General features: G+C 37.3%; 3 protein-coding genes across 7 annotated transcripts in view; all 3 read right to left on the bottom strand.

Annotated features, from left to right (window-relative positions):
- Positions 1-11,278, bottom strand: part of arrb1 (arrestin, beta 1) — a 95,268-nt gene extending 83,990 nt beyond the window's left edge. The window contains 1 exon segment of the mRNA NM_001159822.2: positions 10,895-11,278. Coding sequence (NP_001153294.1) covers positions 10,895-10,914 — 20 coding nt within the window. The 5' untranslated portion in view covers positions 10,915-11,278.
- brwd1 (bromodomain and WD repeat domain containing 1) overlaps positions 1-23,340 on the bottom strand; it is a 1,114,832-nt gene that overhangs the window by 685,406 nt on the left and 406,086 nt on the right. The gene's annotated exons all lie outside the window — the stretch shown is intronic.
- atg16l2 (ATG16 autophagy related 16-like 2 (S. cerevisiae)) overlaps positions 17,187-23,340 on the bottom strand; it is a 94,398-nt gene continuing 88,244 nt past the window's right edge. For all 5 annotated transcript variants that reach the window (XM_073924344.1, XM_073924343.1, XM_073924341.1 and 2 more), the window contains one exon: positions 17,187-18,684. In XM_073924344.1, the coding sequence (XP_073780445.1) occupies positions 18,591-18,684 (94 nt within the window). In that variant the 3' untranslated portion in view covers positions 17,187-18,590. The remainder of the gene's footprint in view (positions 18,685-23,340) is intronic.

Below are 23,340 nucleotides of genomic sequence, written 5' to 3' on the forward strand. Positions count from 1 at the left end.
ATACCCAGTAAGACCTTGATTAGCTTGTTCAGGTGTGTTTGATTAGGGTTGGAGCTAAAATCTGCAGGACACCGGCCCTCTGGGATCAAGTTTGGTGACCCCTGATTTAAATGATCAAATCACTATTTAGAGTTATGATTATGACATTTCATAATCATATGATTATATGACATATCATATGACATATGATTATGATTTTCTTTCATAGTGAACACAACGTGTTGTGAATGAAAATAAATGTTTACTGGGTCATTATAACTACTGTACCATATTTAATGTTGAATATACTGCATTAGGGAATATGAAAATTAACTAATAATGTTGTCAAAGACAAATCTCAAACAAAATAATTCCACTTTAGAATTATGAATATTCTGATGTAATCACTTTACTGTGAATTAACAAACACTACATTATTACTAAATTAAACACTACATTAACAGTATTTCAAGAGTTCAGACTTAGCTGATGATTGATTATAAGCAAGTTTGGCATGCTGTTCTAGGACAGAATCCTGAGCTCAAAATGTCCTTGTGCCCTGGGTTCCCTCCCGTTTGCAGGGCTCAGGTAGGTCTTGAGATGACAGAAAATGATTGCTATGAAGAGATATGCTGCTGGGTGAGAGTTTGACTGGAGTGCTAAATTTATATTGATCAATTCACTTGTAGTGCATGTTTTTGGATTGTGGGAGGAAACTGGAGGACCCGGAGGAAACCCCCGCGAGCACAGGAAGAACATGCAAACTTCGCAAAGAAATGACAGCCGGCCTGTAAAAGGACTAGAATCGGTGACGTTCTTGCTGTGAGGCAACAGTGTTAATTACTAGGCCACCGTGCTGCCCTATGAAGAGAAAGGTGGGGTGGAATGGGGGATTCTTCACATCGAAGATGACTGTAGTGAGAAAACCTGTCTCTTTATTGACCTTATTCTAAAATGCGGAAGTGCGCCTGTTTTCGCGATTGTCTTAGAACTTCCGATTCAGTCGCCTATGGGAGAAATGACTAGGAATAATAAACGGCAGAAAATGGTCAAACTACTTGCTCTACAAACAAATGTTTGCATGACTATACAGACCAAGTAGAATAATATAACAAGGAAATATCAAATTGCAACATCAAGCAGCGTAACGAGCAGTTTTCAACGTCAAAAAATGAATGGAAGTGAATGTGACCGGAAGTCGCGAGACAAAGATTCAAATGGCAGCACCCGCTCGTCAGCGGAAAATAAGGTGAATAGTGGGTTAGGAATCATTTGATTGGTGGATCATACATACTGTAGTTAATGCAGAACCAGCCCTGTTCAATCATAATCACATGATCCTCTCGAAATTAGTTTATAAATAAACTTCACTTAAAGTCTGTTCAAATCTACCATTCAAAGTCTATACAAAATTTTGCATTTTAACCAACAGTAGACCTACATAAAGGCCTAATATTATTAATGTTGTTTTACCATATATTTGCAAAATAACAATAATAATAATAATAGCCTACTCATATTAACCTTTATTTTACATCTACAGAATCGTGAGATAATTGTGATCTTCATTTTAAGCAATAAAATCGTAATTCTCAGAATCGTGCAACTCTAACTGAATGTTACATTAGTAATATGCATAACTGAGATCTTAATTTGACAACTATATTGATTCCAGATTTTCAAATAGTTTAACCAGTTAAACTCTGCTGTTATTTTGGGATTTCCGCCTGGATTTTATCCACCCAAATTTAAAAGCTTCCTAAATCCACATGCAGAGGTGTAAATGCAAGAAAACCCTTTGACTTTTCATAAACCACTACTGAAAGTGTTTAAAATAACTGTGTATGTTGTCTGTGTTATAATAAACACCTAAAAAAAGAGGCGCTTTTTGTATTTTTTTTTTTTATAAACTCAAATTTGAAAGTGTACCCTGTTAGGTTCTGTGTGGTCTAGCGTGCTGTAATTAATTTTGGTTTTTCCTGGACATGTCTGTAATCATAGGAAAAAAGAAAAATGTCTCCACCATAATCTATGCAAAAGTTATTGTATTCCAAATGGTGAGAGGTGCTGTACAAGCCACAGGGAGCGATCATTGTTTACATATTTCACTATTCTTTTGTTTGATCAAACATAATTCACTGTGTTTGAACCACGTCAGACATATAAAAGGATTACTTATGCACATCACCTCAAAATCAGAGGAGAATGGCCCTGAAGCGCACAGCATAAGGTAAGAGATAACAGCTGTCTGTGCTATCTGGGGCTGCTTAGTGATCATAAATGTATTGTTTTCACTTCTGCGCCTTGGAGACACCGCGATTCATTCAGCAACTGTTTGATATGTGAATATAATTCAGTAAAAAGAATGCTAGAACCGTATGAGCACCGGCAAGAGCTTTCATTTGAGCTATAACCTGTACATGTGTCATATGAACAATAGGAAAATGAACCAATGTAAAATACCCAGCTCGGGTATCCAAAATACTGTGTATTTAAGTGTGAATAACTTTTGTACAGAAGAATAAAAACCAAAGTGATGCATATGTGCATAAAATATCGATTCTACACTTTCAAACGAAACCACTAAAGGGGGTGTGGTGCAAAGCTAGCCCTTTAAATTTTAAAGCGAAAGTCGATGACGTCACGGACTCGGAACCCGGTCCGCGGAGATTAACTGGTTAAATAGCCCTATCTGTACAAAGTATACATAAATGAAAAATCGATTTATTCTGCTTTCTGGTAATGTATACATCTCAATTTCCAAAAATAAACACTTTGAAGTCACATTTGTAAGAGAAGTTAACAAAGTTAAAGAAGAAAAAGACAAAGTCAAAATACACTTATCGTGTGATTGTAAAATAGCATTTCCTTGTTATTTACCACATGAAAATGCAACGCACAAAAATATCAAAGAAAATAAAAGCTGTATTGGATCAATGACATGTGCCATCAGTTATTTGACTCCCTATTGATTTAATTTACTTGCAGCTGCCTCTTAACGGATCACGCACAAGAGGAAACTCATTCTAGACAATGAAACTGTGATTTAAGTGCTCATATGCATCATGGGAGGCTCAGACTGGCAAGAGAACTTTGCTATACTCAAACAGACACACACAAAGACAGCAAATACAGACAAATAATATCTATTTTAGGTGTGGGGAGCAGAAGCAAGACACCAATCCTGAAACCACTTCATAACAGAACAATTGTTGAATTGCAGGATTTTGAAAAGCACTTGAAGTAACAATACACCATTAAGCGCTATAAAATGTTAAACTTGCTTACTTCGCTGGAAACTCGGAAATCAACTCAGATTTTAAAGCGCACGTACAGTGCTGATAGCCTGATACAATCCTGAATTAGATTAAGTGCATAAAAATGAATTTTATCTTGCAAAAAAAAAGCACTTAAGCAGGAGTTGCAGATAATGCAACATTTTTATCTCAACATCTTCACGTCAGTCAGGCCTGAAGCGCAGTTTCTGCGTTTAATGGGGGCTTGTTCAGAAGTAACTCTGATGTCTGATAATGCAAGTTCATAGATTTTTCAGGGGTTTATATGTTCCTGAAACTTTCAAAGAGCAAAAACAGCATCAATTCCTTCCCAACCATGATTCGATCCCTGCTAAGGAGTCGTCGGTGGGTGAAGAACCAGTTAAAATACGATAATTGTAAAAAACTTTTAAATACCTTGGATTTCACTACAGCAATCGGTGGTGTAATGTAACATAACTTATGTGTAACAAATTACAGTAATTGAGTGATTTGTTTATATTATTGTGGTATTACTACATGAATTACGTATAACATTTCCACTAATAATCTCCAGTAATAACTGGCAGGCCTAGGGGGGGTTCGGATGGTTTGAAAGACCCAACCCTCACTAACAAAGGTCCAGAATTTGTCATGAGCTCATTTGTCTTATTTTCACTGCTATGGCATAATAAATAGTGAAAATAACCCTTAAAAGAAGGCTTTACCACCATGAGGAATCCTGTGTTTGCTTTCACTTTAGCGTGCCTGAGGAAAGCTGAATGTGCCTGCCAGTTGGCATTTCTGCATGGAGTTTGCATGTTCTCCCCGTATTCCTGTAGGTTTCATCCGGGTGCTCCGGTTTCCCCCAAGGTCCAAACACATGCACTATAGGTGAATTGAATAAACTAAATTGGCCGTAGTGTATGTGTGTGAATGTAAGAGTGTATAGGTGTTTCCCAGTACTGGGATGCAGTTGGAAGGGCATCAGCTGCGTAAAACATATGCTAGAATAGTTGCCGGTTCATTCCGCTGTGGCAACCTAATAAATAAAGGGACCAAGCTGAAGGAAAATGAATGAATGAATATTTTAATTACAATTAAGTTCTTAACTTAAAACTGTAACTGATTCCTATTATTTTCTAATGACAGATGATGAAATAAATTAGCATTTAAAAAAGAAGTAGTGTTCTCATATTTCTTCATTCAAAATCTTTAGGAAATATTTTGATATATCAATACATGTGGATCATCCGAAAAGCTTATCCAGCTAAATGTAGTGCTTAAAATGTCACTAAAATGCAACCTATTTAAACCTCATCATTCAATAGAAAATGAGGAGAATAAGTGCAAAAGGGTTCACTTTTTAAGTAATAAGAACCACCCCTTTCACCAGGGTGGCTACAGGCCTGACTGGTACAGCTGCCTAACTATCTTAATAACAGTGTTGGGCGAAGTAGCGAAGCTATTTTATTAGTCAAGTAGCGCAGTAGCGTACACACAAGCTACATTTAGAGATCGCGGATCAATAAGTGACGGCACCGACATTCACGGAGCTGTGAGGCCGGTGTGTAGCCGGTGAAAGTAAATCCATATGATGGCTAGAATGAGGAATTCTTCTTCTTCTTCCTGTTTTACGGTGTTCGACAACAAACTTTTTGGTGTGGTACTGCCACCTTTGGTAGGCGATGTCGCCAACCGAAACTTGCTTGATGAAAAGATGACAGAGGGAGAGGAGTTATTTCTGAAGCAGTATTCCTCGTGACCATACCTCGAGAAGTACATGTTAAGATGCAATATATCTTATTTATATATATATATATATATATATATATATATATATATATATATATATATATATATATATATATATATATATATATATATATACATACATATATATTTAAAATTATTATTATTATTATTATTATTACAAAATATTTCCTTTTACTATAGTATTTTAAATGTGTAACACCTGGTTTTATTGGATTTTTTGTTTTAGCTGTTATACTATAATGTGTTTCTGTTTAGTACAGCATAGGCTACTATTTACAGTAAATAACAACCTGAACTGAACTATTATGCCTCATATGTTTCATTGACAGTTTTATTGATCACTAAGATCTGATTGACTTGGATTTAAGTTGCTTCGATTTAAAAATAAAAATTGCAAAAATAGCTTGGATGTAGCTAAGCTACTTTTGCCTTGTAGCTTTTAGCTTAGCTTGCTACATTTCCCAGGGGGTAGCTTTTAGTGTAGTTAAGCTACATTTTAAGTAGAGTAGCTAATAGCTTAGCTCACTACATTTTTCATGTAGCTTGCCCAACACTGCTTAATAATAAGACACATACAGTGGGAGGGCTCCATGATAAGTTTTATGCATTTCTGGGTTAACAAGAGTGGAGTTTATGATAAAATTGTTCAACCAATCTGAAATCACAGCCTACACAACAGCCAAATCCCACTTCATGTACCCTTTGAGAACTTACAATGTTTCTGTTTTAAATAATTATTTCACCCAAAAATGGAGATTGAATTAATAATTATCCTGATGTTGTCCCAAAACCAAGACACCACGTCCAGAGACATTCAAAGCCCAGCAAATGAACCAAAAACTTTATCAGAACATCTTCAGTGGTTCAACTGTAATCATAGGAAGCTCCAAAATACTTTTGTGCACCAAAAACTCAGTAAAAACAACTTTGTTTGCCTCTCTTCTACGTCAGATCATACGTTTACTACAGGCAAGATGATACTTGTGAGTTGCGCTGCTGACTCTAATGGCAACATGTCATACTGCCTATAGTAAACATGTCTGACACCCAGTGTAAACACGCGCCAGAGAAGACAAAAGCCATATTTACAGTACTCATTTGGCACACAAAAGTGTTTATGGATGATTACAGTTGACCCACTAAAGATGTTTTGTCAATTTCGGTTCCTTTTCTGGACATTGAACATCAGAGGATGAAGGAGCTCTTAGATGTCATCTAAAATATCTTAATTTGTGTTCCACAGATGAATGAAAGTCTCAGGGGATTGAAACGACACGAGGGTGAGTAATTATTAACAGAATTTCCATTTTTGGGATCAATAAACCGTAGTTCATCATTTTAGTTTTCACAAGAGTGTTTGTGAGTGGCCTTACTTCCTGAACAGTAACAGCGAGTGTTTAGGGTCTCATTTGGTATTGGGCCAACACCAAACTCTTCTTCAGAATCCATGCCTTTGTGATTTTTAGGCCTTGTTTTCACCCCGATCCATAAGACATGTGGTTTGGATGAATTGGATAAACTAAATTGGCTGTATGAATGCAAGAGCGTGTGGATGTTTTCCAGCACTGAGGATTATGCGGCAGCATGGTAATTTGCTGTGTAAAACAATTGCCAGAGAACTTGGTGCCTAATTTTGCTGTGGTGACCCCTGATAAATCAGGGAATGAGCTGAAGAAAAGTGAGTAAGTAATTCTGCTTTGACGTTAGTGTAAAAGTCAAAGAAGTACATAATGAGTGCAGACTATGCCCCAAACACTGGGGTCTTCCTGACTTACAATGACCACTATTTGTGCCTATACTATACTATGTCTGTTAAGTCCACAAGAACATAGGCTGTCTATTAAACATTTTAGCATGAGTGCCCCATTTTAAGCCATAATGTGCCCTCGATGATCAGTTCCGACCAAGGAAGTGAGCTCCACAGCAGTCTTCAACCCTTCAAAGTGGCAATAGCCCCTTTCACACAGTGAAACCAGTAAATGTCTGGAAAATTTCAAGAACGACTTTACTGGTAAATTTAAAAAAGCACAGGCGAGGACGTTACAGGATTTTCCCGGAAAAGACTATTTACACATCCTTTCCAAAATACCGGTAAATTCTGACATCATTAACCAGAAATGAGCTCTAAACGGCTGTGCTTGTATTTGTAAACATTTGCCTACATCACAAACTCTGTGGATGGATAAGTATTGTGAACAACTTCGATGAAAACATATAGACAAACACTTTCGCATGTTGAGGTGTTCATAATATATGTGTGTGTTGGTGCACACTCCTTCAAGGGCACACGCGACACGTCAAGCAACTGAAGGAAGCAGAGCTTGAAGATTAACAAACAACAGCTTATCATAAACATAATATCGATAATTATTTACAAAGTTGGCATTAAGAAGGAACATATAAACAATGTCTGACACATTTAGCAGCGACATGTGTCAGGAAAAATATTAAGAGGCTTTTATTTTCATAAACCACGCGGACATGAATGCATCTGAGTCTTCTGATTGGCTAAAGCAGACGTCTAACGTCAGCACGTTCTAGACATGCATGCGCTATTTCCGGCAATCTTCTCTCTGCGTTCGCATTTCGGCAAATTACCTGTAATGTTACAACTTCTCTTTCCGAAAAATAGCCAGAACGAATTTACCGATATTTTCAAAAAGGGCCTGTTCACACAAACAGACCTTTGTGATAATTTTCTTGAAAGTTCTGTATGTGTGAAAGGGACTAATGTCACAGGACCCCAGTTCACAGTATATGTACACTGGGTTCACACAGGTAAGATTGACACCCTGAGGTTGAACTAGGTATTGGATTTCAAATTCAAAACATTTTTTCACACAGTCCCTCTTCATGATCCCTGCGAACGCAGGTTGTCAAATTGACGACACTAACAAGAGTGTACCCTGCAGGCACAGGATGCCAACATGACATCATATTGACTTTACACTTCAACATACCCCAATGTCATAGGGACGTTGGATTTTGTTTGGAAATGAAAATCGGGTTGACGTCAATGTCCAACGTCAAACATAAAATCAACCAAATATCAATGTCTAATCATGTTACACCTCGACGTTGTGTAGACATTACCATTATGACATCTATCAGACGTTGGATTTTGGTCACTTTCCAAAACAACCTAAAATCAACCAAATATCAACAAAACATCAACGAAACATATTGAATTTTGGTCACCTGATGTCATTACCTAAATCTAAACTAACATCTCATGATGTTGTATGCCTGCTGGGTATGTGCCTGACTACACCTCAACATATGCGAATCTTAAAGGGAATATTTTCCATTTAATAGAAGTTTGTCCACACCATTATCTAAAATTTCCATTTCAGAAACGATTTTTATTTCTCGCAGCTGAACAACTGCATAAACTTCTATGACAATGATCACCTCAGGCACTTATTATGTGCTTTATTTAGAGTTAAATGCTACCAAAATAAGTTTGAATGGCATTTTATGTGACATTTATCTCCATACTGAAAGCGGCAGCAGACAGTTTACCTTAGATCTGTGATTTTGCGCAAACCAACAATTATCAGTCACTCAGCATGTACTTTTAAAAATGTTGAGGAGATTTAACATGTATTAATTGAATTTAAAATTTACCCACTCGTTGGAGTACAGTGCACTTGTTCAATTCAATTCAATTCAGCTTTATTTGTATAGCGCTTTTACAATGTAGATTGTGTCAAAGCAGCTTCACATAAATGGTCATAGTAACTGGATCAGGGTAGTTCAGTTTTTAGTGTTTAAGTTCAGTTCAGTTTAGCTCAGTTCAGTGTGGTTTGAAGTCATTATTGAGAGTCCAAACGCTGAAGAGCAAATTCATCGATGAGTAGCTTTTCAGATCCTGAACCATGCAAGCCAGTGGCGACAGCTTGTCTGTGCTTCTGAATGATTGTATTTAAATGATTCTGTCGTGTTGCATCTGGTGTGGAAATAGCTTGTCACTGGAATCTTGTCATGCCATGTGTTATTGTTACATGATGTTACAAAAAAAGCTGCTTAGCTAATGTTTATGTTTGTAATATTTTTATTATTTGCTAATTAAAAACCATGTGGATTTTTATAACTCTGAATCTGCATCTCATTTCAGAGGTTGCTACTGTCCTTCAGAGGTTTTATTTTCAGTCGCAGTGACATGCATTGAAGCAGCCTTTAAGACTGAAATGAAATATGTTGTTTTTTTGAAAATATATTTGGGTAAACTGGCAGTGGGTGGGTATAGAGAACAAAACAAAGACAGACATTCTGACACTGAATGCCCATTTTCAAAGGAGAGTAACTGACCACTTAGCATGTTTCTCTCAAATATCTGCAAATACAGTTGAAGTCAGAATTATTAGCCCCACTTTGAATTTGTTTTTCTTTTTTTAATATTTCCCAAATTATGCTTAACAGAGCAAGGAAATTTTCACAGTACGTCTGATAATATTTTGTCTTCTGGAGAAAGTCTTATTTGTTTTATTTCAGCTAGAATAAAAGCAGTTTTTATTTAAGAAAAAAAAAATTAAGGTCAATATTATTAGCCCCTTTAAGCTAATTTTTTTCGATAGTCTACAGAACAAACCATCATTATACAATAACTTGCCTATGTACCCTAACCTGCCTAGTTAAACTAATTAACCTAGTTAAGCCTTTAAATGTCACTTTAAGCTGTTTAAAAGTGTCAAAAAGCCAAATATCAAATTCCCTGCTTCTTTCCTTGACATTTCACTGAAAAAAATCAGGCCGCTGTTGTGCTTTGAATGGTGAATTTCATTATGAATATGATAATTCACCAAGAAGATAGGCCCACTTACTGTTGACATGGCTCCAGGTCTCTCATATTTGATAGTTATGCAAACTTTACATTTAGATTTTCCATCACCTACTATTTAAAACCCAATCTTTGGTACAGTAATTCTGAAACAAAAACGTATATTATCCATGTATTTTAGCCTCAGTTAACAGGTACAGTCTGGTGACTGCAACAGTTGATGAACATGCAAAAAATAAAATGGGGCCGAAAGCATTTTGCAAATTAAAATATATTTAGAAAAAAAAATTATTTTAATAATTGGAAACTAAAATTTAAAGAAAAAAAATCCCTGATATTCCTTGAGCAAAATTTTTTTTTTAAATAGTTTAATGTCTGGAAAAGACCTTCCCAAATCCCACGATATTACAGATACCCTATGTCGTGTGGGAACCCTGAGTACATAAAAGCATAAAGGTTGTGAAAATAAGAATTTACAGAAATGCCACTTAGGAGACCGCAAACCCTTTTTTCCAAGAAAGCAAGGATAATCTCTAAATGTATTGAAGACTTTAATGAGTGACATAATAAAGCTCTGTGTTTTTTGAGAATTGACCTGGTTCACAGTCACGCTGAGACTTTCGAAACAGTCCTGGTCAAATGTCAGATATCAATGGAAAAGCCTCCATGGCAGAACAGTGTGAGACCTCCACCATCCTCTAAAGCCTTAAGCAGATGAATAACAGATGAAACAAATGGAATACTTCTATGTGCTGGTTTCTAATGGGTTCCAGGTTGGTTCCAGATGAGGGGAAAGAGATAAAAACACAACCAAGCATAGGCTTATCTGGAGTACAGTGCATGAGGACAGACTTTCTCTCGACTTGATATCCAGTTTTACTGTTTTAAATGGACTCCCTTTAATAGGTTTACTAACTGTAACCCATTTACTTAATGAACTTAATATGAGAATGAACAAACGTTCGTTATATATGCAATACCGCCTGCGTTGACTGCGCTAATGTGATGTTAAACGGCCCATTGCATCAACAACATATCAAGTCACAGAAAACAAATCTGAGCAATGGTGCAATGTCCTCTAATCCTCCAGAAACAAACGGCTTACCTTGTGCCTTTATCTCCCATCGCGAGGATATGAGTGCGACACGGTTCACGCAAAACTCTTCTGCTGGAGGGAAGGGTTGCCGAGGAGAAAAAGAAGAAGCAAGAGGCAAAGCAGAAGGATGATGAGAAGGACTGGAAGAAAGGGAATTCACTATGCTGCGTTAGAAAGCCGCTGTCACTTAAGCGGCTCTCCTTGCGGTTTGAGCGCTTTCCAGATGAATCCAATTACAGGAGCATCTCCACTGCCGCCTGCCAACAGACAAACCCCGCCACTGCCACTGAGAGAAAGAGAACACGCGAAAGCTGATGATTCCTTCTGCTATAAGAGTCCTTCATGTGGGAATGTTGGAAAAACAAACGCTGTTTGGAAAATCCTGAAGCTTTTGAAGCGTCCGTTTGATATCCACACCGTCTCCGTCTTCAAGAGCTTCGCCCTCCCCTCCTCTCCCTCTCTCGCTAATTTATACTCTCTCTCCTCCTCCTCCTCGGTGCATGTGTGAGGGCATGTATATTCTCTGTCTCTCTTTCCTCCTCCTCTTTGGATGTGTGAGGGTATGTATGTGGTGAGGAGAGGTGGGTGATAATATTCTCCAGATTTTCTCAGCTCGCCATCATTGAGGCTGTGAGAGGAGCGCGCGCGCACTGTGGCCGCAGATGAGGCATTATTTACATCCTAACACGGAGATCATTTTAAGTGCCGTCACATTTCAGTTACAAATTCCCAGAGCAATAAATCAATACCGGCCGAAATAAAGCATATCAATCAGTTATCGCGTGGGTGGGCTGTGTGCTTTTAATTAAACTAGCATCGCTAATGTTTTTTTTTTATCAGTTCAAATGTGTAAAATAAATGCGACACTGTAAATGAAGAGTTAAAATTAACGCCATGATGCGTAATGGTGCTGAAATATAAACATAATATAGCTAACAATGAACATTCGTAAATAGATTTGACCATTTTCGAAATTTCATTTTATTTAATTCCATAGACCATATATGAATTCTAAAATTATGTATTATAAACAGGACACACTTTTAGTGCACAAATCGCTTACCATAATTTACCCAGAAAGACTGTATGTAGTGTCAAAAAGTATCAAAAAGTAGCAGCTTAGTATAAGGCATTTTCTTTAACAGTTGCATAAAACAAAGACAGGAAAAAAATAATATGAACTAAAAAAAAACATTTACAAAAATAACTGTGTTGCAAACAAACATTCAGCAGTTCCCTTGATACTTGTGCTAGTTTGAAAACAATCCACATTTAGAAAGGTCAGGTTTACTGCAGTAACATCATTAAAAAATATTCTTTTTTACATTTATTTAGATCAGTTGCTAAAAGTATAATGCCAAAAGCATCTGTTATTTATTATCTGTTAGTTATTTTAAGTGAACCAAAATGTCTAATAGAAGTTTATTCTTGTCAACAGATCACTTCTGTCTGGTTTAATCAGTTTTGAAAATCAGTTTTATTCACTAATTCCATTTCAAGTTTGCAATAAGATTGTGGAAAACATGCCAAGATCATATTTAATATTAAGTATTAATATTTATATATTTACTTTGTAAATTACAAAACGTAATAATGGAATAGAAGTTTGCTCACTTTTTCTTCTTAATTAATTAATTTTTTCTTCAGCTTTGTCCCTTATTCATCGGGGATCACCACAGCAGAATTACTTGCCAACTTATCCAGCATAGTTTACCCAGTGGATGCCTTTCCAGTCGCAACCCAGTACTGGGAAACACCCATACTGACATTTCTTCTGATTTTTAAAAAATAAATTACAAAGGGTGATTGCAAATGCTGTGACACCAGTGTAAAATATGGTGAGATGCAAAGCTAGATTATTTTTATTTACATTTTGTTTTAGAGTTCACTCATTCATTAGTAAAAAAAAATATGATTTGGTGCAAAAAAAGTTCAGAAAAATAAGTTAAATTAATTATATACAGTTCAAGTCAGAATTATTAGCCCCCCCTGTTAATTTCCCCCCCAATTTCTGTTTAACGAAGAGAGGATTTTTTTCAATACATTTCTAAACATAATATTTTTAATAACTCATCTCTAATAACTGATTTATTTTATCTTTGCCATGATGACAGTATCAAATGTTTTGACTGCATTTAAAAGCTTGACCACTTATTAGCTAAACTGTGATAAAGCATATAAAACAACCCTATAATTAACCCTCTACTGCACGCATTATGATAGATCTATAAAAAAAATTCTATATCTTTTTCTTAAAATGACTGAAGTGCTGTAAAAAAAAAAAAAAAAAGTGGGAAAAAAAATCTTTTTTTTTGGTATAAGAAATGTTGCCATATGGCAACAACGTCCAACAGTGAATCTAACTTATACATTTCTAATTTTGAATTTTCCTTATAATTAATAATTATGTTGTTTGTTTTGATTTAATTGGTGTTGCAGTATTATAAGCTTTAACACAGAACTTATAAATGACAGCTTATTCATACTTTCCAAAAACTAATATTCCAACAGCTTTCATTTATTCTATACTTTTTTGCTAAATATTACTGAAAACAAAGCTAATATTGTATTATCATGTATACAACATACAGTAAATATAAATATAGAGTACATATTATAACAAATAGATAACAAGTCTAGTATATCCAGATGCATCAGAATAATGTAGCTAACAATGTTTATATATTATACTATATACTATACTATGTGTGTCTTATCTGCCTCTGAGCTAACTAACCTGAGCTGTCTCCATCGCTGCTCTTATCAAATGTGTAATCTGCATCATTCTCATGGTCTCTAAACTCATCTCATCCTCATTGCAGGAAGAGCCAGTTCTGTCCTTTTCTTCTTTCACTTACCATGGGACATGGTGGTGCTCGCTAATACACTGTTCCATGTATTCATATCTATTCAAAAGTAGTATTGCCATTAAAACTAGATTTTATCCATCATGCTAATGCTATTAACATATGACTAATCAACATTATTCTACTAGCGTTCATGTTGCTATATTTACAACCTCAAAGTTCACAGCTGATCTTGCTAGCTAGCTAACCCATTGCAATATTGTATGTTCCACTATTGCACAGTGTTGCCATTTGGTAACACACAGGTTTGATCCATTTACACAAAACTAATTTAATTTTTTAAAAAATTCACCTTCCAGAAGCATTCCACTCTGCCATCTTTTTTGATAGTACATAATGAAATTCTGATGTATTTTAAATGACTTTCAGTAAGGTTTCAGTAACTATATCATGACACAATTTTTCAAAGAATTTCAAGAAAGACAACGCTGCGCTAAATCTTATTTACTCGTTCTTTACTTCATCTAAACAGCAGGCTTTATAATCAAACTCCCTTTGTAGTTTGACTTAGTATAATGCATTTTCTTTAACAGTTGCATAAAACAAAGACGGGAAAAAAAAACTATGTGAACTATAAAAAAACATTTACAAAAATAACTGTTGCAAACAAACATTCAGCAGTTCCCTTGATACTTGTGCTAGTTTGAAAACCATCCACATTTAGAAAGGTCAGGTTTACTGCAGTAACATCATTAAAAAAACATTCTTTTTTACATTTATTTAGATCAGTTGCTCCAAGTATAATGCCAAAAGCATCTGTTTTAGTTATTCTAAGTGAACCAAAATGTCTAATAGAAGTTTATTCTTGTCAACAGATCACTTCTGTCTGGTTTAATCAGTTTTGAAAATCAGTTTTATTCCATTTTAAGTTGGCAATAGAATTGTGGAAAACATGACAAGATCATATTTAATATTAAGTATTAATATTTATATATTTACTTTGTAAATTACAAGATGTGATAATAGAATAGAATGTCTTTAATTAATATGTTAACCCTCAAAATAAAAATTTTAATTGTAAATAAATTTACCCAAAACAAATGAATTAAAAATGGAATGAAAATGTTTTATGTTTTTATGGATGTATTTGTATTATGTCTTTTGACAAATCGTGGCATGAAGTTTGCTCACTTTTTTCCTTAATTCATTCATTTTTCTTCAGCTTTGTCCCTTATTCATCAGGGGTCACCACAGCAAAATTACTTGCCAACTTATGCAGCATACGTTTTACCCAGTGGATGCCTTTCCAGCTGCAACCCAGTACTTGGAAACACCCATTCTGACATTTCTTCTGATTTTTTAAAAAAGAATTTACAAAGGGTGATCATTATTATTATTAATGAATAAATTAGTTGATTAAATTCTGGGAGAAAATAGGATCTGGGCACGTTCTTACTCTTCTAATCAATGATTTTGTATGGCATATACTTAATCATTGCAACTATCACATACGTCAGCTTTAGGTTAACAAATATTCCAAATTGAACCTTACTGGTTCAACATCTGACAAGTATAAGACAGACATTAGACTTTCCTCTGCAATTAACATGCAAATGAATGCAGCAGATGGAATCATGTGTCAGTGTGTATTTTAATGTGTGTGTGTGTGTGTGTGTGTGTGTTCTGCTGGATTTGTGTATCTCTGATGGCAGTGATTTGGGTGTTCAGAGTCAGTCGGAGCGGTGCGGTGTGTGATCCTCTTTTAAATGCTAATCTGAGTGCAGCGTAGCAGAGAGCATACTGGGTCTCTATGGCAGCGCTAAGAGTGTGGCGGCGAGCAAGACCTCCTCTCATTCATTTTTAAAACACGAGTCCCTTTTTTATAATAAATTAGCACTGTCGATCCAGTAGAACAGAGCACTTCCCTGGGGGAGTGATTAACAACGTACAGCAGGGTCTAAATGTTAGACACCACCAGTGAAATCGCTTCAGTTTTATACTTGATAAATAGATTTATTGTTTAAACTATTTTTTTTTCGTCAGAGAAACGAGAGTGTGGAAGCTAAACATCTCATTAGTGTGTTTAGTTGCTCACTGTCACTCTCTGATTGGTGGAATATTCCGTACAGCATCATGGGTAATGTAGTTTTTATGTACTTATTCCGAGGTTAAACTTAAAAGTTGATTTAGTGTTATTTGATGGTTCAATAAAAGCTCATGAGATCTATTAGCAATATCTGGGTTTCAATCACCCTGTCAATGCACAATTTAAGTTTTGCATGAGAATTAAGTGATAAAAACACAGAGCAAAACTACATTATCCCCATCTGACCAATCAGCTGTCTTCATTATACTAGGCTTGTTTACTGTTGGTTACTGCCAGTTAAATGTGACCCAATTCTGATTTTTTGCTCATATGTGACACAGATCGGATCTGTTTTATGACTGTGTAAACACGATAAAAACGCATGCATTCGGATATTCAGAGATCGGTTTCAGGCCTCCTTCATATGTGGAAATAAATCAGATAGAAGTCAGATATGTGACAATAAGTGCGTTCAACTTCATGCAGATTGATCGAAATCTGTCTTAAAGCGGTGCATGCCGATCAGAAATGTTGTCTGGATTGACGCTGCGCAGATGACACGTGACTGTCACATGAGGCACCGCGACATCGCTCCGTACTTCAGATGCACTTCAATATCTGAAGTACGACTTCTGGAGCTGCGATGACGACACTGATATTGCACGATTGGCCGAGCTCACTGCATGACAACAGCCTCTGTGTTTCGGGTTTATTATTAGACAAATTCCAATTCACAAATTTCATTCATTCATTCATTTTCCTGTCGGCTTAGTCCCTTTATTAATCCGGGATCGCCACAGTGGAATGAACCGCCAAATTATCCAGCAGCGGATGCCCTTCCAGCCGCAACCCATCTCTGGGAAACATCCTCACACACATTCACATACACACTCATACACTACAGACAATTTAGCCTACCCAATTCACCTGTACCGCATGTCTTTGGACTGTGGGGGAAACCGGAGCACCCGGAAACCACGCAAACGCAGGGAGAACATGCAAACTCCACACAGAAACGCCAACTGAGCCGAGAATCGAACCAGCGACCTTCTTGCTGTGAGGCGACAGCACTACCTACTGCGCCACTGCGTCGCCTCACAAATTTCAAAACAAACAATTTACTTTTCATACCCTCTCTAACTTGTACACATCACGCTTATTAAAAGACTACAAATATTCTACCGCGGTCTCTTTTGTTAATAAGTTTACATTCAGCTCCATGAACGATTTAAACAATATATTTTAGTGAATAACCTAAATATTAACTCAAATAAGTCTTACAGACTTGTAATAAAATAATTAACATCATTGATCCTGCCACCCTAAAGGTTTCTTAACAGATTAAGTTAAATAACTCTATAATCAAATAATTATAAAATGATTTATACGATTATAAAATATATCTATATTTCCTGTCAGGCCATTTATGCGCACATTGATGTACTCTTTCTGGGAAACGTCTGCTTAAAGTGTTGCTCAATTATTTTAGGAATGTCCTTTTGTTCAATCTTTTTGCATTAAAGTGCTTTCATTATCCAAAATAATCGTAATCATTGTTTAAGACTTAATCAAAACATAAATATTGGAAAGTTTTGTATAAATGTAAACCCCTTTTTAGCATATTCAAACAAGAAGTATTAGCCTAAAGAGAGATGTTTAAACATCTAAATGCTTTTTGCTTTGTATTTTATAGGCCTTTTCATTTTTGTTTATGTTTACCCTCTCGTTTCCCCTTATTTCTCTCATGCGCTTGTTATATATTTAATTCATAATTCCCTTGCTGTTTGAAAATGAACTATAGTTTGTAGAGAATGTACAAGCACCCGGAGGAAACCCACGCAAAGGCAGGGAGAACATGCAAACTCCACACAGAAACGCCAACTGAGCCGAAGTTCGCACCAGCAACCCAGCGACCTTCTTGCTGTGAGGCGACAGCACTACCTACTGCGCCACTGCCTTGCCACTGCGTAAAACATGTGCTGGATAAGTTGCCGGTTCATTCCACTGTGGCGACCACAGAATAATAAAGGGACTAAGCTGAAAAGAAAATGATTTAAATAATGTTTAACAATATCTTTTTTTTGCTGTACCCATTTACCGTGTCCTTGCTGAAAATAAATACAATAATATTAATAATAATAAATGTTCTGACCCCAAAGTTTGGAATGGTGGTGTGTATATTTATATATTTCTATCTAAAATATTCATCACGTTTGTACTGCATTCGAGATTCAATGTCATTGTGCGACAACATACAATGGGCTCTGGTCAAGCATTCAAAACGATGCGTCTGCTCTCTATTTTGGTCTCTAAAAATAGGACTGACATGTGAACATGCTGGGGCTGAGTTTCCATGTATTCACAAATGTGTTGTGGTGTATTTTTTTTAAATACACTGCTCCCGTTTTGTCCACGTTTCCCTTTGATATCAAATCCCAGAGGCAGAAATATCTGGTGTGCGTCAAGCGACCTCAGATCTCCACGTTTGCTGACAATTATAGCAAGTCATCAAGAGGCAGGAAAGCCTACAAATGCTTCGCCACGTTCTGCATCAGTAATTCATTTGTAACAAGGTTTCAAAACAAAACCCAGCCAGCTCTGCTCGACAGTCGCCAGACCCCTGTATCATCAGAGCATGTGTTTGGGCTTTTGAATGACACGGCTTAGCAACAACGACCATCACAACACTACGGCTCTTACTAATGACGGAGTGCAGAGCGTGAGCTTTCCCCAACATGGCTGTGTTTTGATGACATCCCAGAGAGTGCATCTGCAGACTTCGTGATGTGATGAAGGCAGCTGGTGTCTGCTCTCAGATATCACTCCACAGCACGGCTCGACGGCTCTTGTCCACGCTTACCACATATTCACCTGATAAAGACCAGGCCAAGGCACTTATCGGAGCACTGCAAACAGAATTAGGATGCAAAGATAAAGAGATGATGAGAATTTACATACAATTTAACCATGATGATACATTTTGACATGCCTTCTTTGAGTTACTTACTACATACCAATGGCAAACCAATTAATCTGTGGTGTGTTTCCAGTGCAACAACTTCTTTATATATAGTGCAAATTATCGGGAAAATCTACTCTAGCAAACTAGAAATAAGTTTCTACTGGGATGTTTGGATTTCACCCACAAAAACTCAACAAGAAACAACACTAAAAGATTAATTCAGTTCCAGAATGAAAATGTCCAAATAATTGGCTCTCCCCATTGTCACTCAGGGGGCTCTATTTTGATGGTCCATGCGCAGAGCGCAAAACGCAGGGCACAAACGCTTTCAGGGTGTGTCAGAGCGCATTTTTGCTACTTTACGCTTGGGAAAATGCGCTTTGTGCCAAGGCGCATGAGCTAAAAGGGTTGAGTTTGTTTTCTTAATGAGTTATAGTTGTGTTTTGAGAATAAACCAATTAGAGTCTCATCTCCTATTCCCTTTAAGACCCAGCTGCGTCGCGCCAAGAGCGCATTCGCTATTTACAGGACGCAAAGTAAGTATAAGTGGAAAAAATTAGCATTTCACAAGCAGACAGTTAACAGTTGACAGTTTTTTTTAACAGAAAACTGTTAAACAGAGCATCTACTGCGTGAGAATGAGAGATAATGGAACTACTTTCACTTTCGCTCTTGGATAGGGAAACCTTTACGCACAGACATCAATTAGCCTATAAATAATTAATTTCGTTTGTTAAGCGCAAATATTCATTTCAAAACTATTTCTAAATTCAGTTCTAATTTACAGCAAACGAATAAATGAATAATAATGACCAAGTGTGGTCAAAATACTGAGTTATTTCCAAATACACCTGCCATGCCCCATATGGTCTAAAACCTGACAGGTGGGCAAATCTAAGCTTGTTTTTAATAAAACAAATATAAATATGCATATAATAAATAATACTGCTAATAATAACATACAAAAGCAAGTTGTCATGAATAAACAGAAAAAGCCCCCCGACATGAAGGCTTGGAGGCAGTGGTTTTTATATTTATGTAGAAAATAATAATTTTAGTAATATTTTATTCCTTTAATTCTTTTTAATTTGTAAGGATGTTTGCGTATTGCTGTACATCCTGTGTGTTTTAAACAAAGTGTAAGCGAGGCGCACAACTAACACGCTTTGCGGCCAACTATGCACCTTAACACACCTCTATTCTAGACCGAAACACCCATGAGTCCACAAAGTGGAGCAAATGGATTTGCTATTTAAGCAACGAGGCGGAAAACAGGAAATCTAAGGTTGCAACCCTAGTAGCAAAGAATTCTGGCCCAGATTTGGCATAAAGCTGGCACAGCAGGCATTCATCCGGCACTGGCATACAGCATGTGGGCCAAACATGGCCCAGGTTTGGCAGAGGTGGCACCGTCTTTAAGGCGGCACACAAGATTCGGGCCAGATGAAAAACTTAGTATTTGGCCCAGATTTAAAAATTTGATAAGTGGGCCATGTGAGTTTGGCCAGTCTTGACCCACATTTAAAATACACTAAAATCATTTTTGAGTAAAGAAAAAAAAATTCTACCAATCAGGTCACTCTGCGAAAAAGCGTGCCCATAGTGTGCCTAAAGCGCATCACTCCATGGGTTTATCAATTTCATTGCAATCGTGACACACCAACCTATCTGGCCCAGTTCAGGCCCAGTTATGAGTTATTAACTTGGCTGAGACTTGGCGCAGATATGGTCCGTGTTTGGCCCTTGTCTGGAAGCCAGATTTGATCCAGCCATGTACCGTAATGCACTGCGGCATGTGGGCCAAGCAAAACCTGATTGTGTGGGCCAGAGCTGGGCCAAAGAAATTTTGCTATGTGGGATTGGTCTAAAAAATAGAAACACATCCCCAAACACGTCTTGCACCTTATTGCGGCAGGTGTATGATAGGGCGCTGCATGTCTCAGCTTGCATATGTCTGCAGTTAGATACTATTGCAGCTGTGGGCACGTGAGAGTACTTTTGCAGTGCTGCATTTAACTAAAAAAACAAAGCACCTAGCACTCAGCACTTCATGGGAAACATATGCTCCACGCTCCGTGGTCCCCTGTCCTCGGTCAGCGCCCTAAGGAGGGTAAAGGAGAAAGGCAGAGTTTCCGAGCACAACCAAAAATTATTCACTGTTTAAACTCATTGTGGCCTTTTAGGCCGTATTCACACTATGTACAGTTACCTCGAACCAGTCCCCCCTCCCGTCTCCCCCGACGGCCCGCACTCAGACTACAATCGGGCCTGGGCACGCTTACGTCATCGATGCTGCGCTGTTCAGTGAGCGCTCTAGTGTCACATCTGTCAGTGACCACCTGAGGGCGCTGTAGTTCAATGGACACTGAGTGGAACTACAGCGCCCATAAAGACTACATTTCCATACATTCTTTCACGCACACACCCGGTCTGTCATCTACACTGATTTACAACCACAGCTGTCTCCATTATCCGTGATTACCAGGACTTTATATTCAGTCATTCAACCACTGTGTCATCGCGTCGTTTGTCTTTCTTGTACCCAGTAAGTCAGTTTTTCCTAGTTGTTGTTCCTGATCTTGCAGGGTTCAACGCTAAGGATTTTTTGTACTGGTCCGATCGGGCAAGTGGTTCAGATTTTTTACTTGCCCTGCCAAAATTTTTACTGAGCCCCACCAAAAAAAAGGGAAGTTAATAGCTATTTTTTAGCCGCATATTTTAAATAATGTGTCAAAAATAAAGTCTGCAAATCTAGAATTTCAATACTTAAAAAACTGTTAATAAAAGTGTTATGCAAAACAAAAAGAGCAGTATAGAAAATGTGGAGGTATTTTATTGCGGTTCGAAATTATTTAACAAAAAGTGTGTGACTTGTCAAACTGACGGCAAACTTTGCAAAGCATCACTTAATTTTTTTTGTTGCAATGTTCACACATAAATGTCTGCTTCCAAGACGTTATAGAAACAGACATTTTCTTTTAGCCTTATAATTTGATGTTGCTGTTTCTTCGCTGTACTGGTTGTTACCAGGTTACTGAAAAAATCCGCATGCTCAAAACATCAAATCAGAGAAGAGGAACTAGAAAGCAATATGGTGTTTACGACATCACAGAGAAGATATTATTTAAAGACTTAAAAGCACAAACTTAAAAAGCACGCAATTGACAAATAGTCGCAAACAAATTAAATGTTAGTGACAAGGCAGCACTGTCCCAATCGGGCCAGTATTGATCCTGTCTACTGTCCCAAGCGTCTCTCACGCTGGCCCTGGGCCACCGGGCAGTCCTTATTGTTGAGCCCTGTCTTGCCTCGTATCCTGCTATAGTCTAGTTCATGTTTATCTGTCTTAGTTTCTTGTTTTGTTGTTTATTTGTTATTTTGCACTTTGATATTTTTGGATTTTTGTTCACTGTTTTTGCACTTTAAAATATAAAAATCTGCACTTGAATCCGCAATCTTTTGTTCCCGTTTTTGTTATTGTTTTGATCCCGCCTAACGTGACATCTAGCTCAGCACAAAGGAGATTTCTCTAGTTATATCGTTTCAGTCGTTTGACATGCAGTCAAATATTTCGCCAAACAGTATTTAGGGATGCGGTGACACGCAGTCAGATATTTCGCCGAACAGATCCGCCACTTTTGGCGCTCATAAATAATCATAAAGCCCTCGTGCTGCAGGAATGAGGAGGTATGCTGAATGTGTGCAGCTGTCGTGCCTTGAGATGTTTGCGTCTTTGATAAACTACGGCAGTTTGATTAATAAATCCATATGAAACAGCCCCTTTCGGGCCAAGTAAACTGCGCTTAGGCACACCTTTTCCAGGCCAAGTAAACCATGCCTGAGTCCGATTCAGCGCACTAACACTTCTCAAATGATCCGGGAAACGGGCCTGGGCACGGTTCGGATAGTATAGTGTGAGTAGGCCCTTACACTATTCCTTTATGAGCCTTAAGTTAAAGAACAAAGGGGCTCTATTATGACAATTTTGCCCTTAGGGCATGACCTAATCCACATGATCTAAATGGTCTACTTCAGGGACGGGCTACTTCAGTCACTGTCCTGCAAAGTTTTGCTCCAACACTAATCAAACAAACCTGAATAAGCTAATCAGTGACTTCAAGATCACTAGAAAGCAACAGGAAGGTGTGTTTGATTAGGGTTGAGGATGAAATCTACAGGATAATGGCTCTCCAAGACCCAAGTTGTCCATCCCTGGCCTACTTTCTTCTCTTAATGTGTTACGAGTGTGTTTTGTGCATAACATGCATTAAAACAATCAGAGTCTCGGCTCCCATTCCTTTTAAGAGCGAGTTGTGGTCACACCACTCAGCATTTACTATTTACACGATGGACTTTTGTAAGTGGAAAAAATGAACCCTTTACTAGCAAGGAAATGGATCTGCTCACGTGCAAGGTTAAAGTGCACGAGGAGACCATCTGTGGAAAGAGCTGTATTCCACCAAAGCCCCCTGAGGTAGAGAAGGCATGGGAGGAGGTAGCAGTTTTTATATATGTAAACAATTTTACATTTTAATCCTTTAATTTTTCATATTTAAAGATGTTTCTGTGCTGCTGTGGATCCCTGTGTGTCTAATTAGCA

The sequence above is a fragment of the Danio rerio genome, chromosome 15 (assembly GCF_049306965.1).
Source record: "Danio rerio strain Tuebingen ecotype United States chromosome 15, GRCz12tu, whole genome shotgun sequence".
Lineage (NCBI taxonomy): Eukaryota > Metazoa > Chordata > Actinopteri > Cypriniformes > Danionidae > Danio > Danio rerio.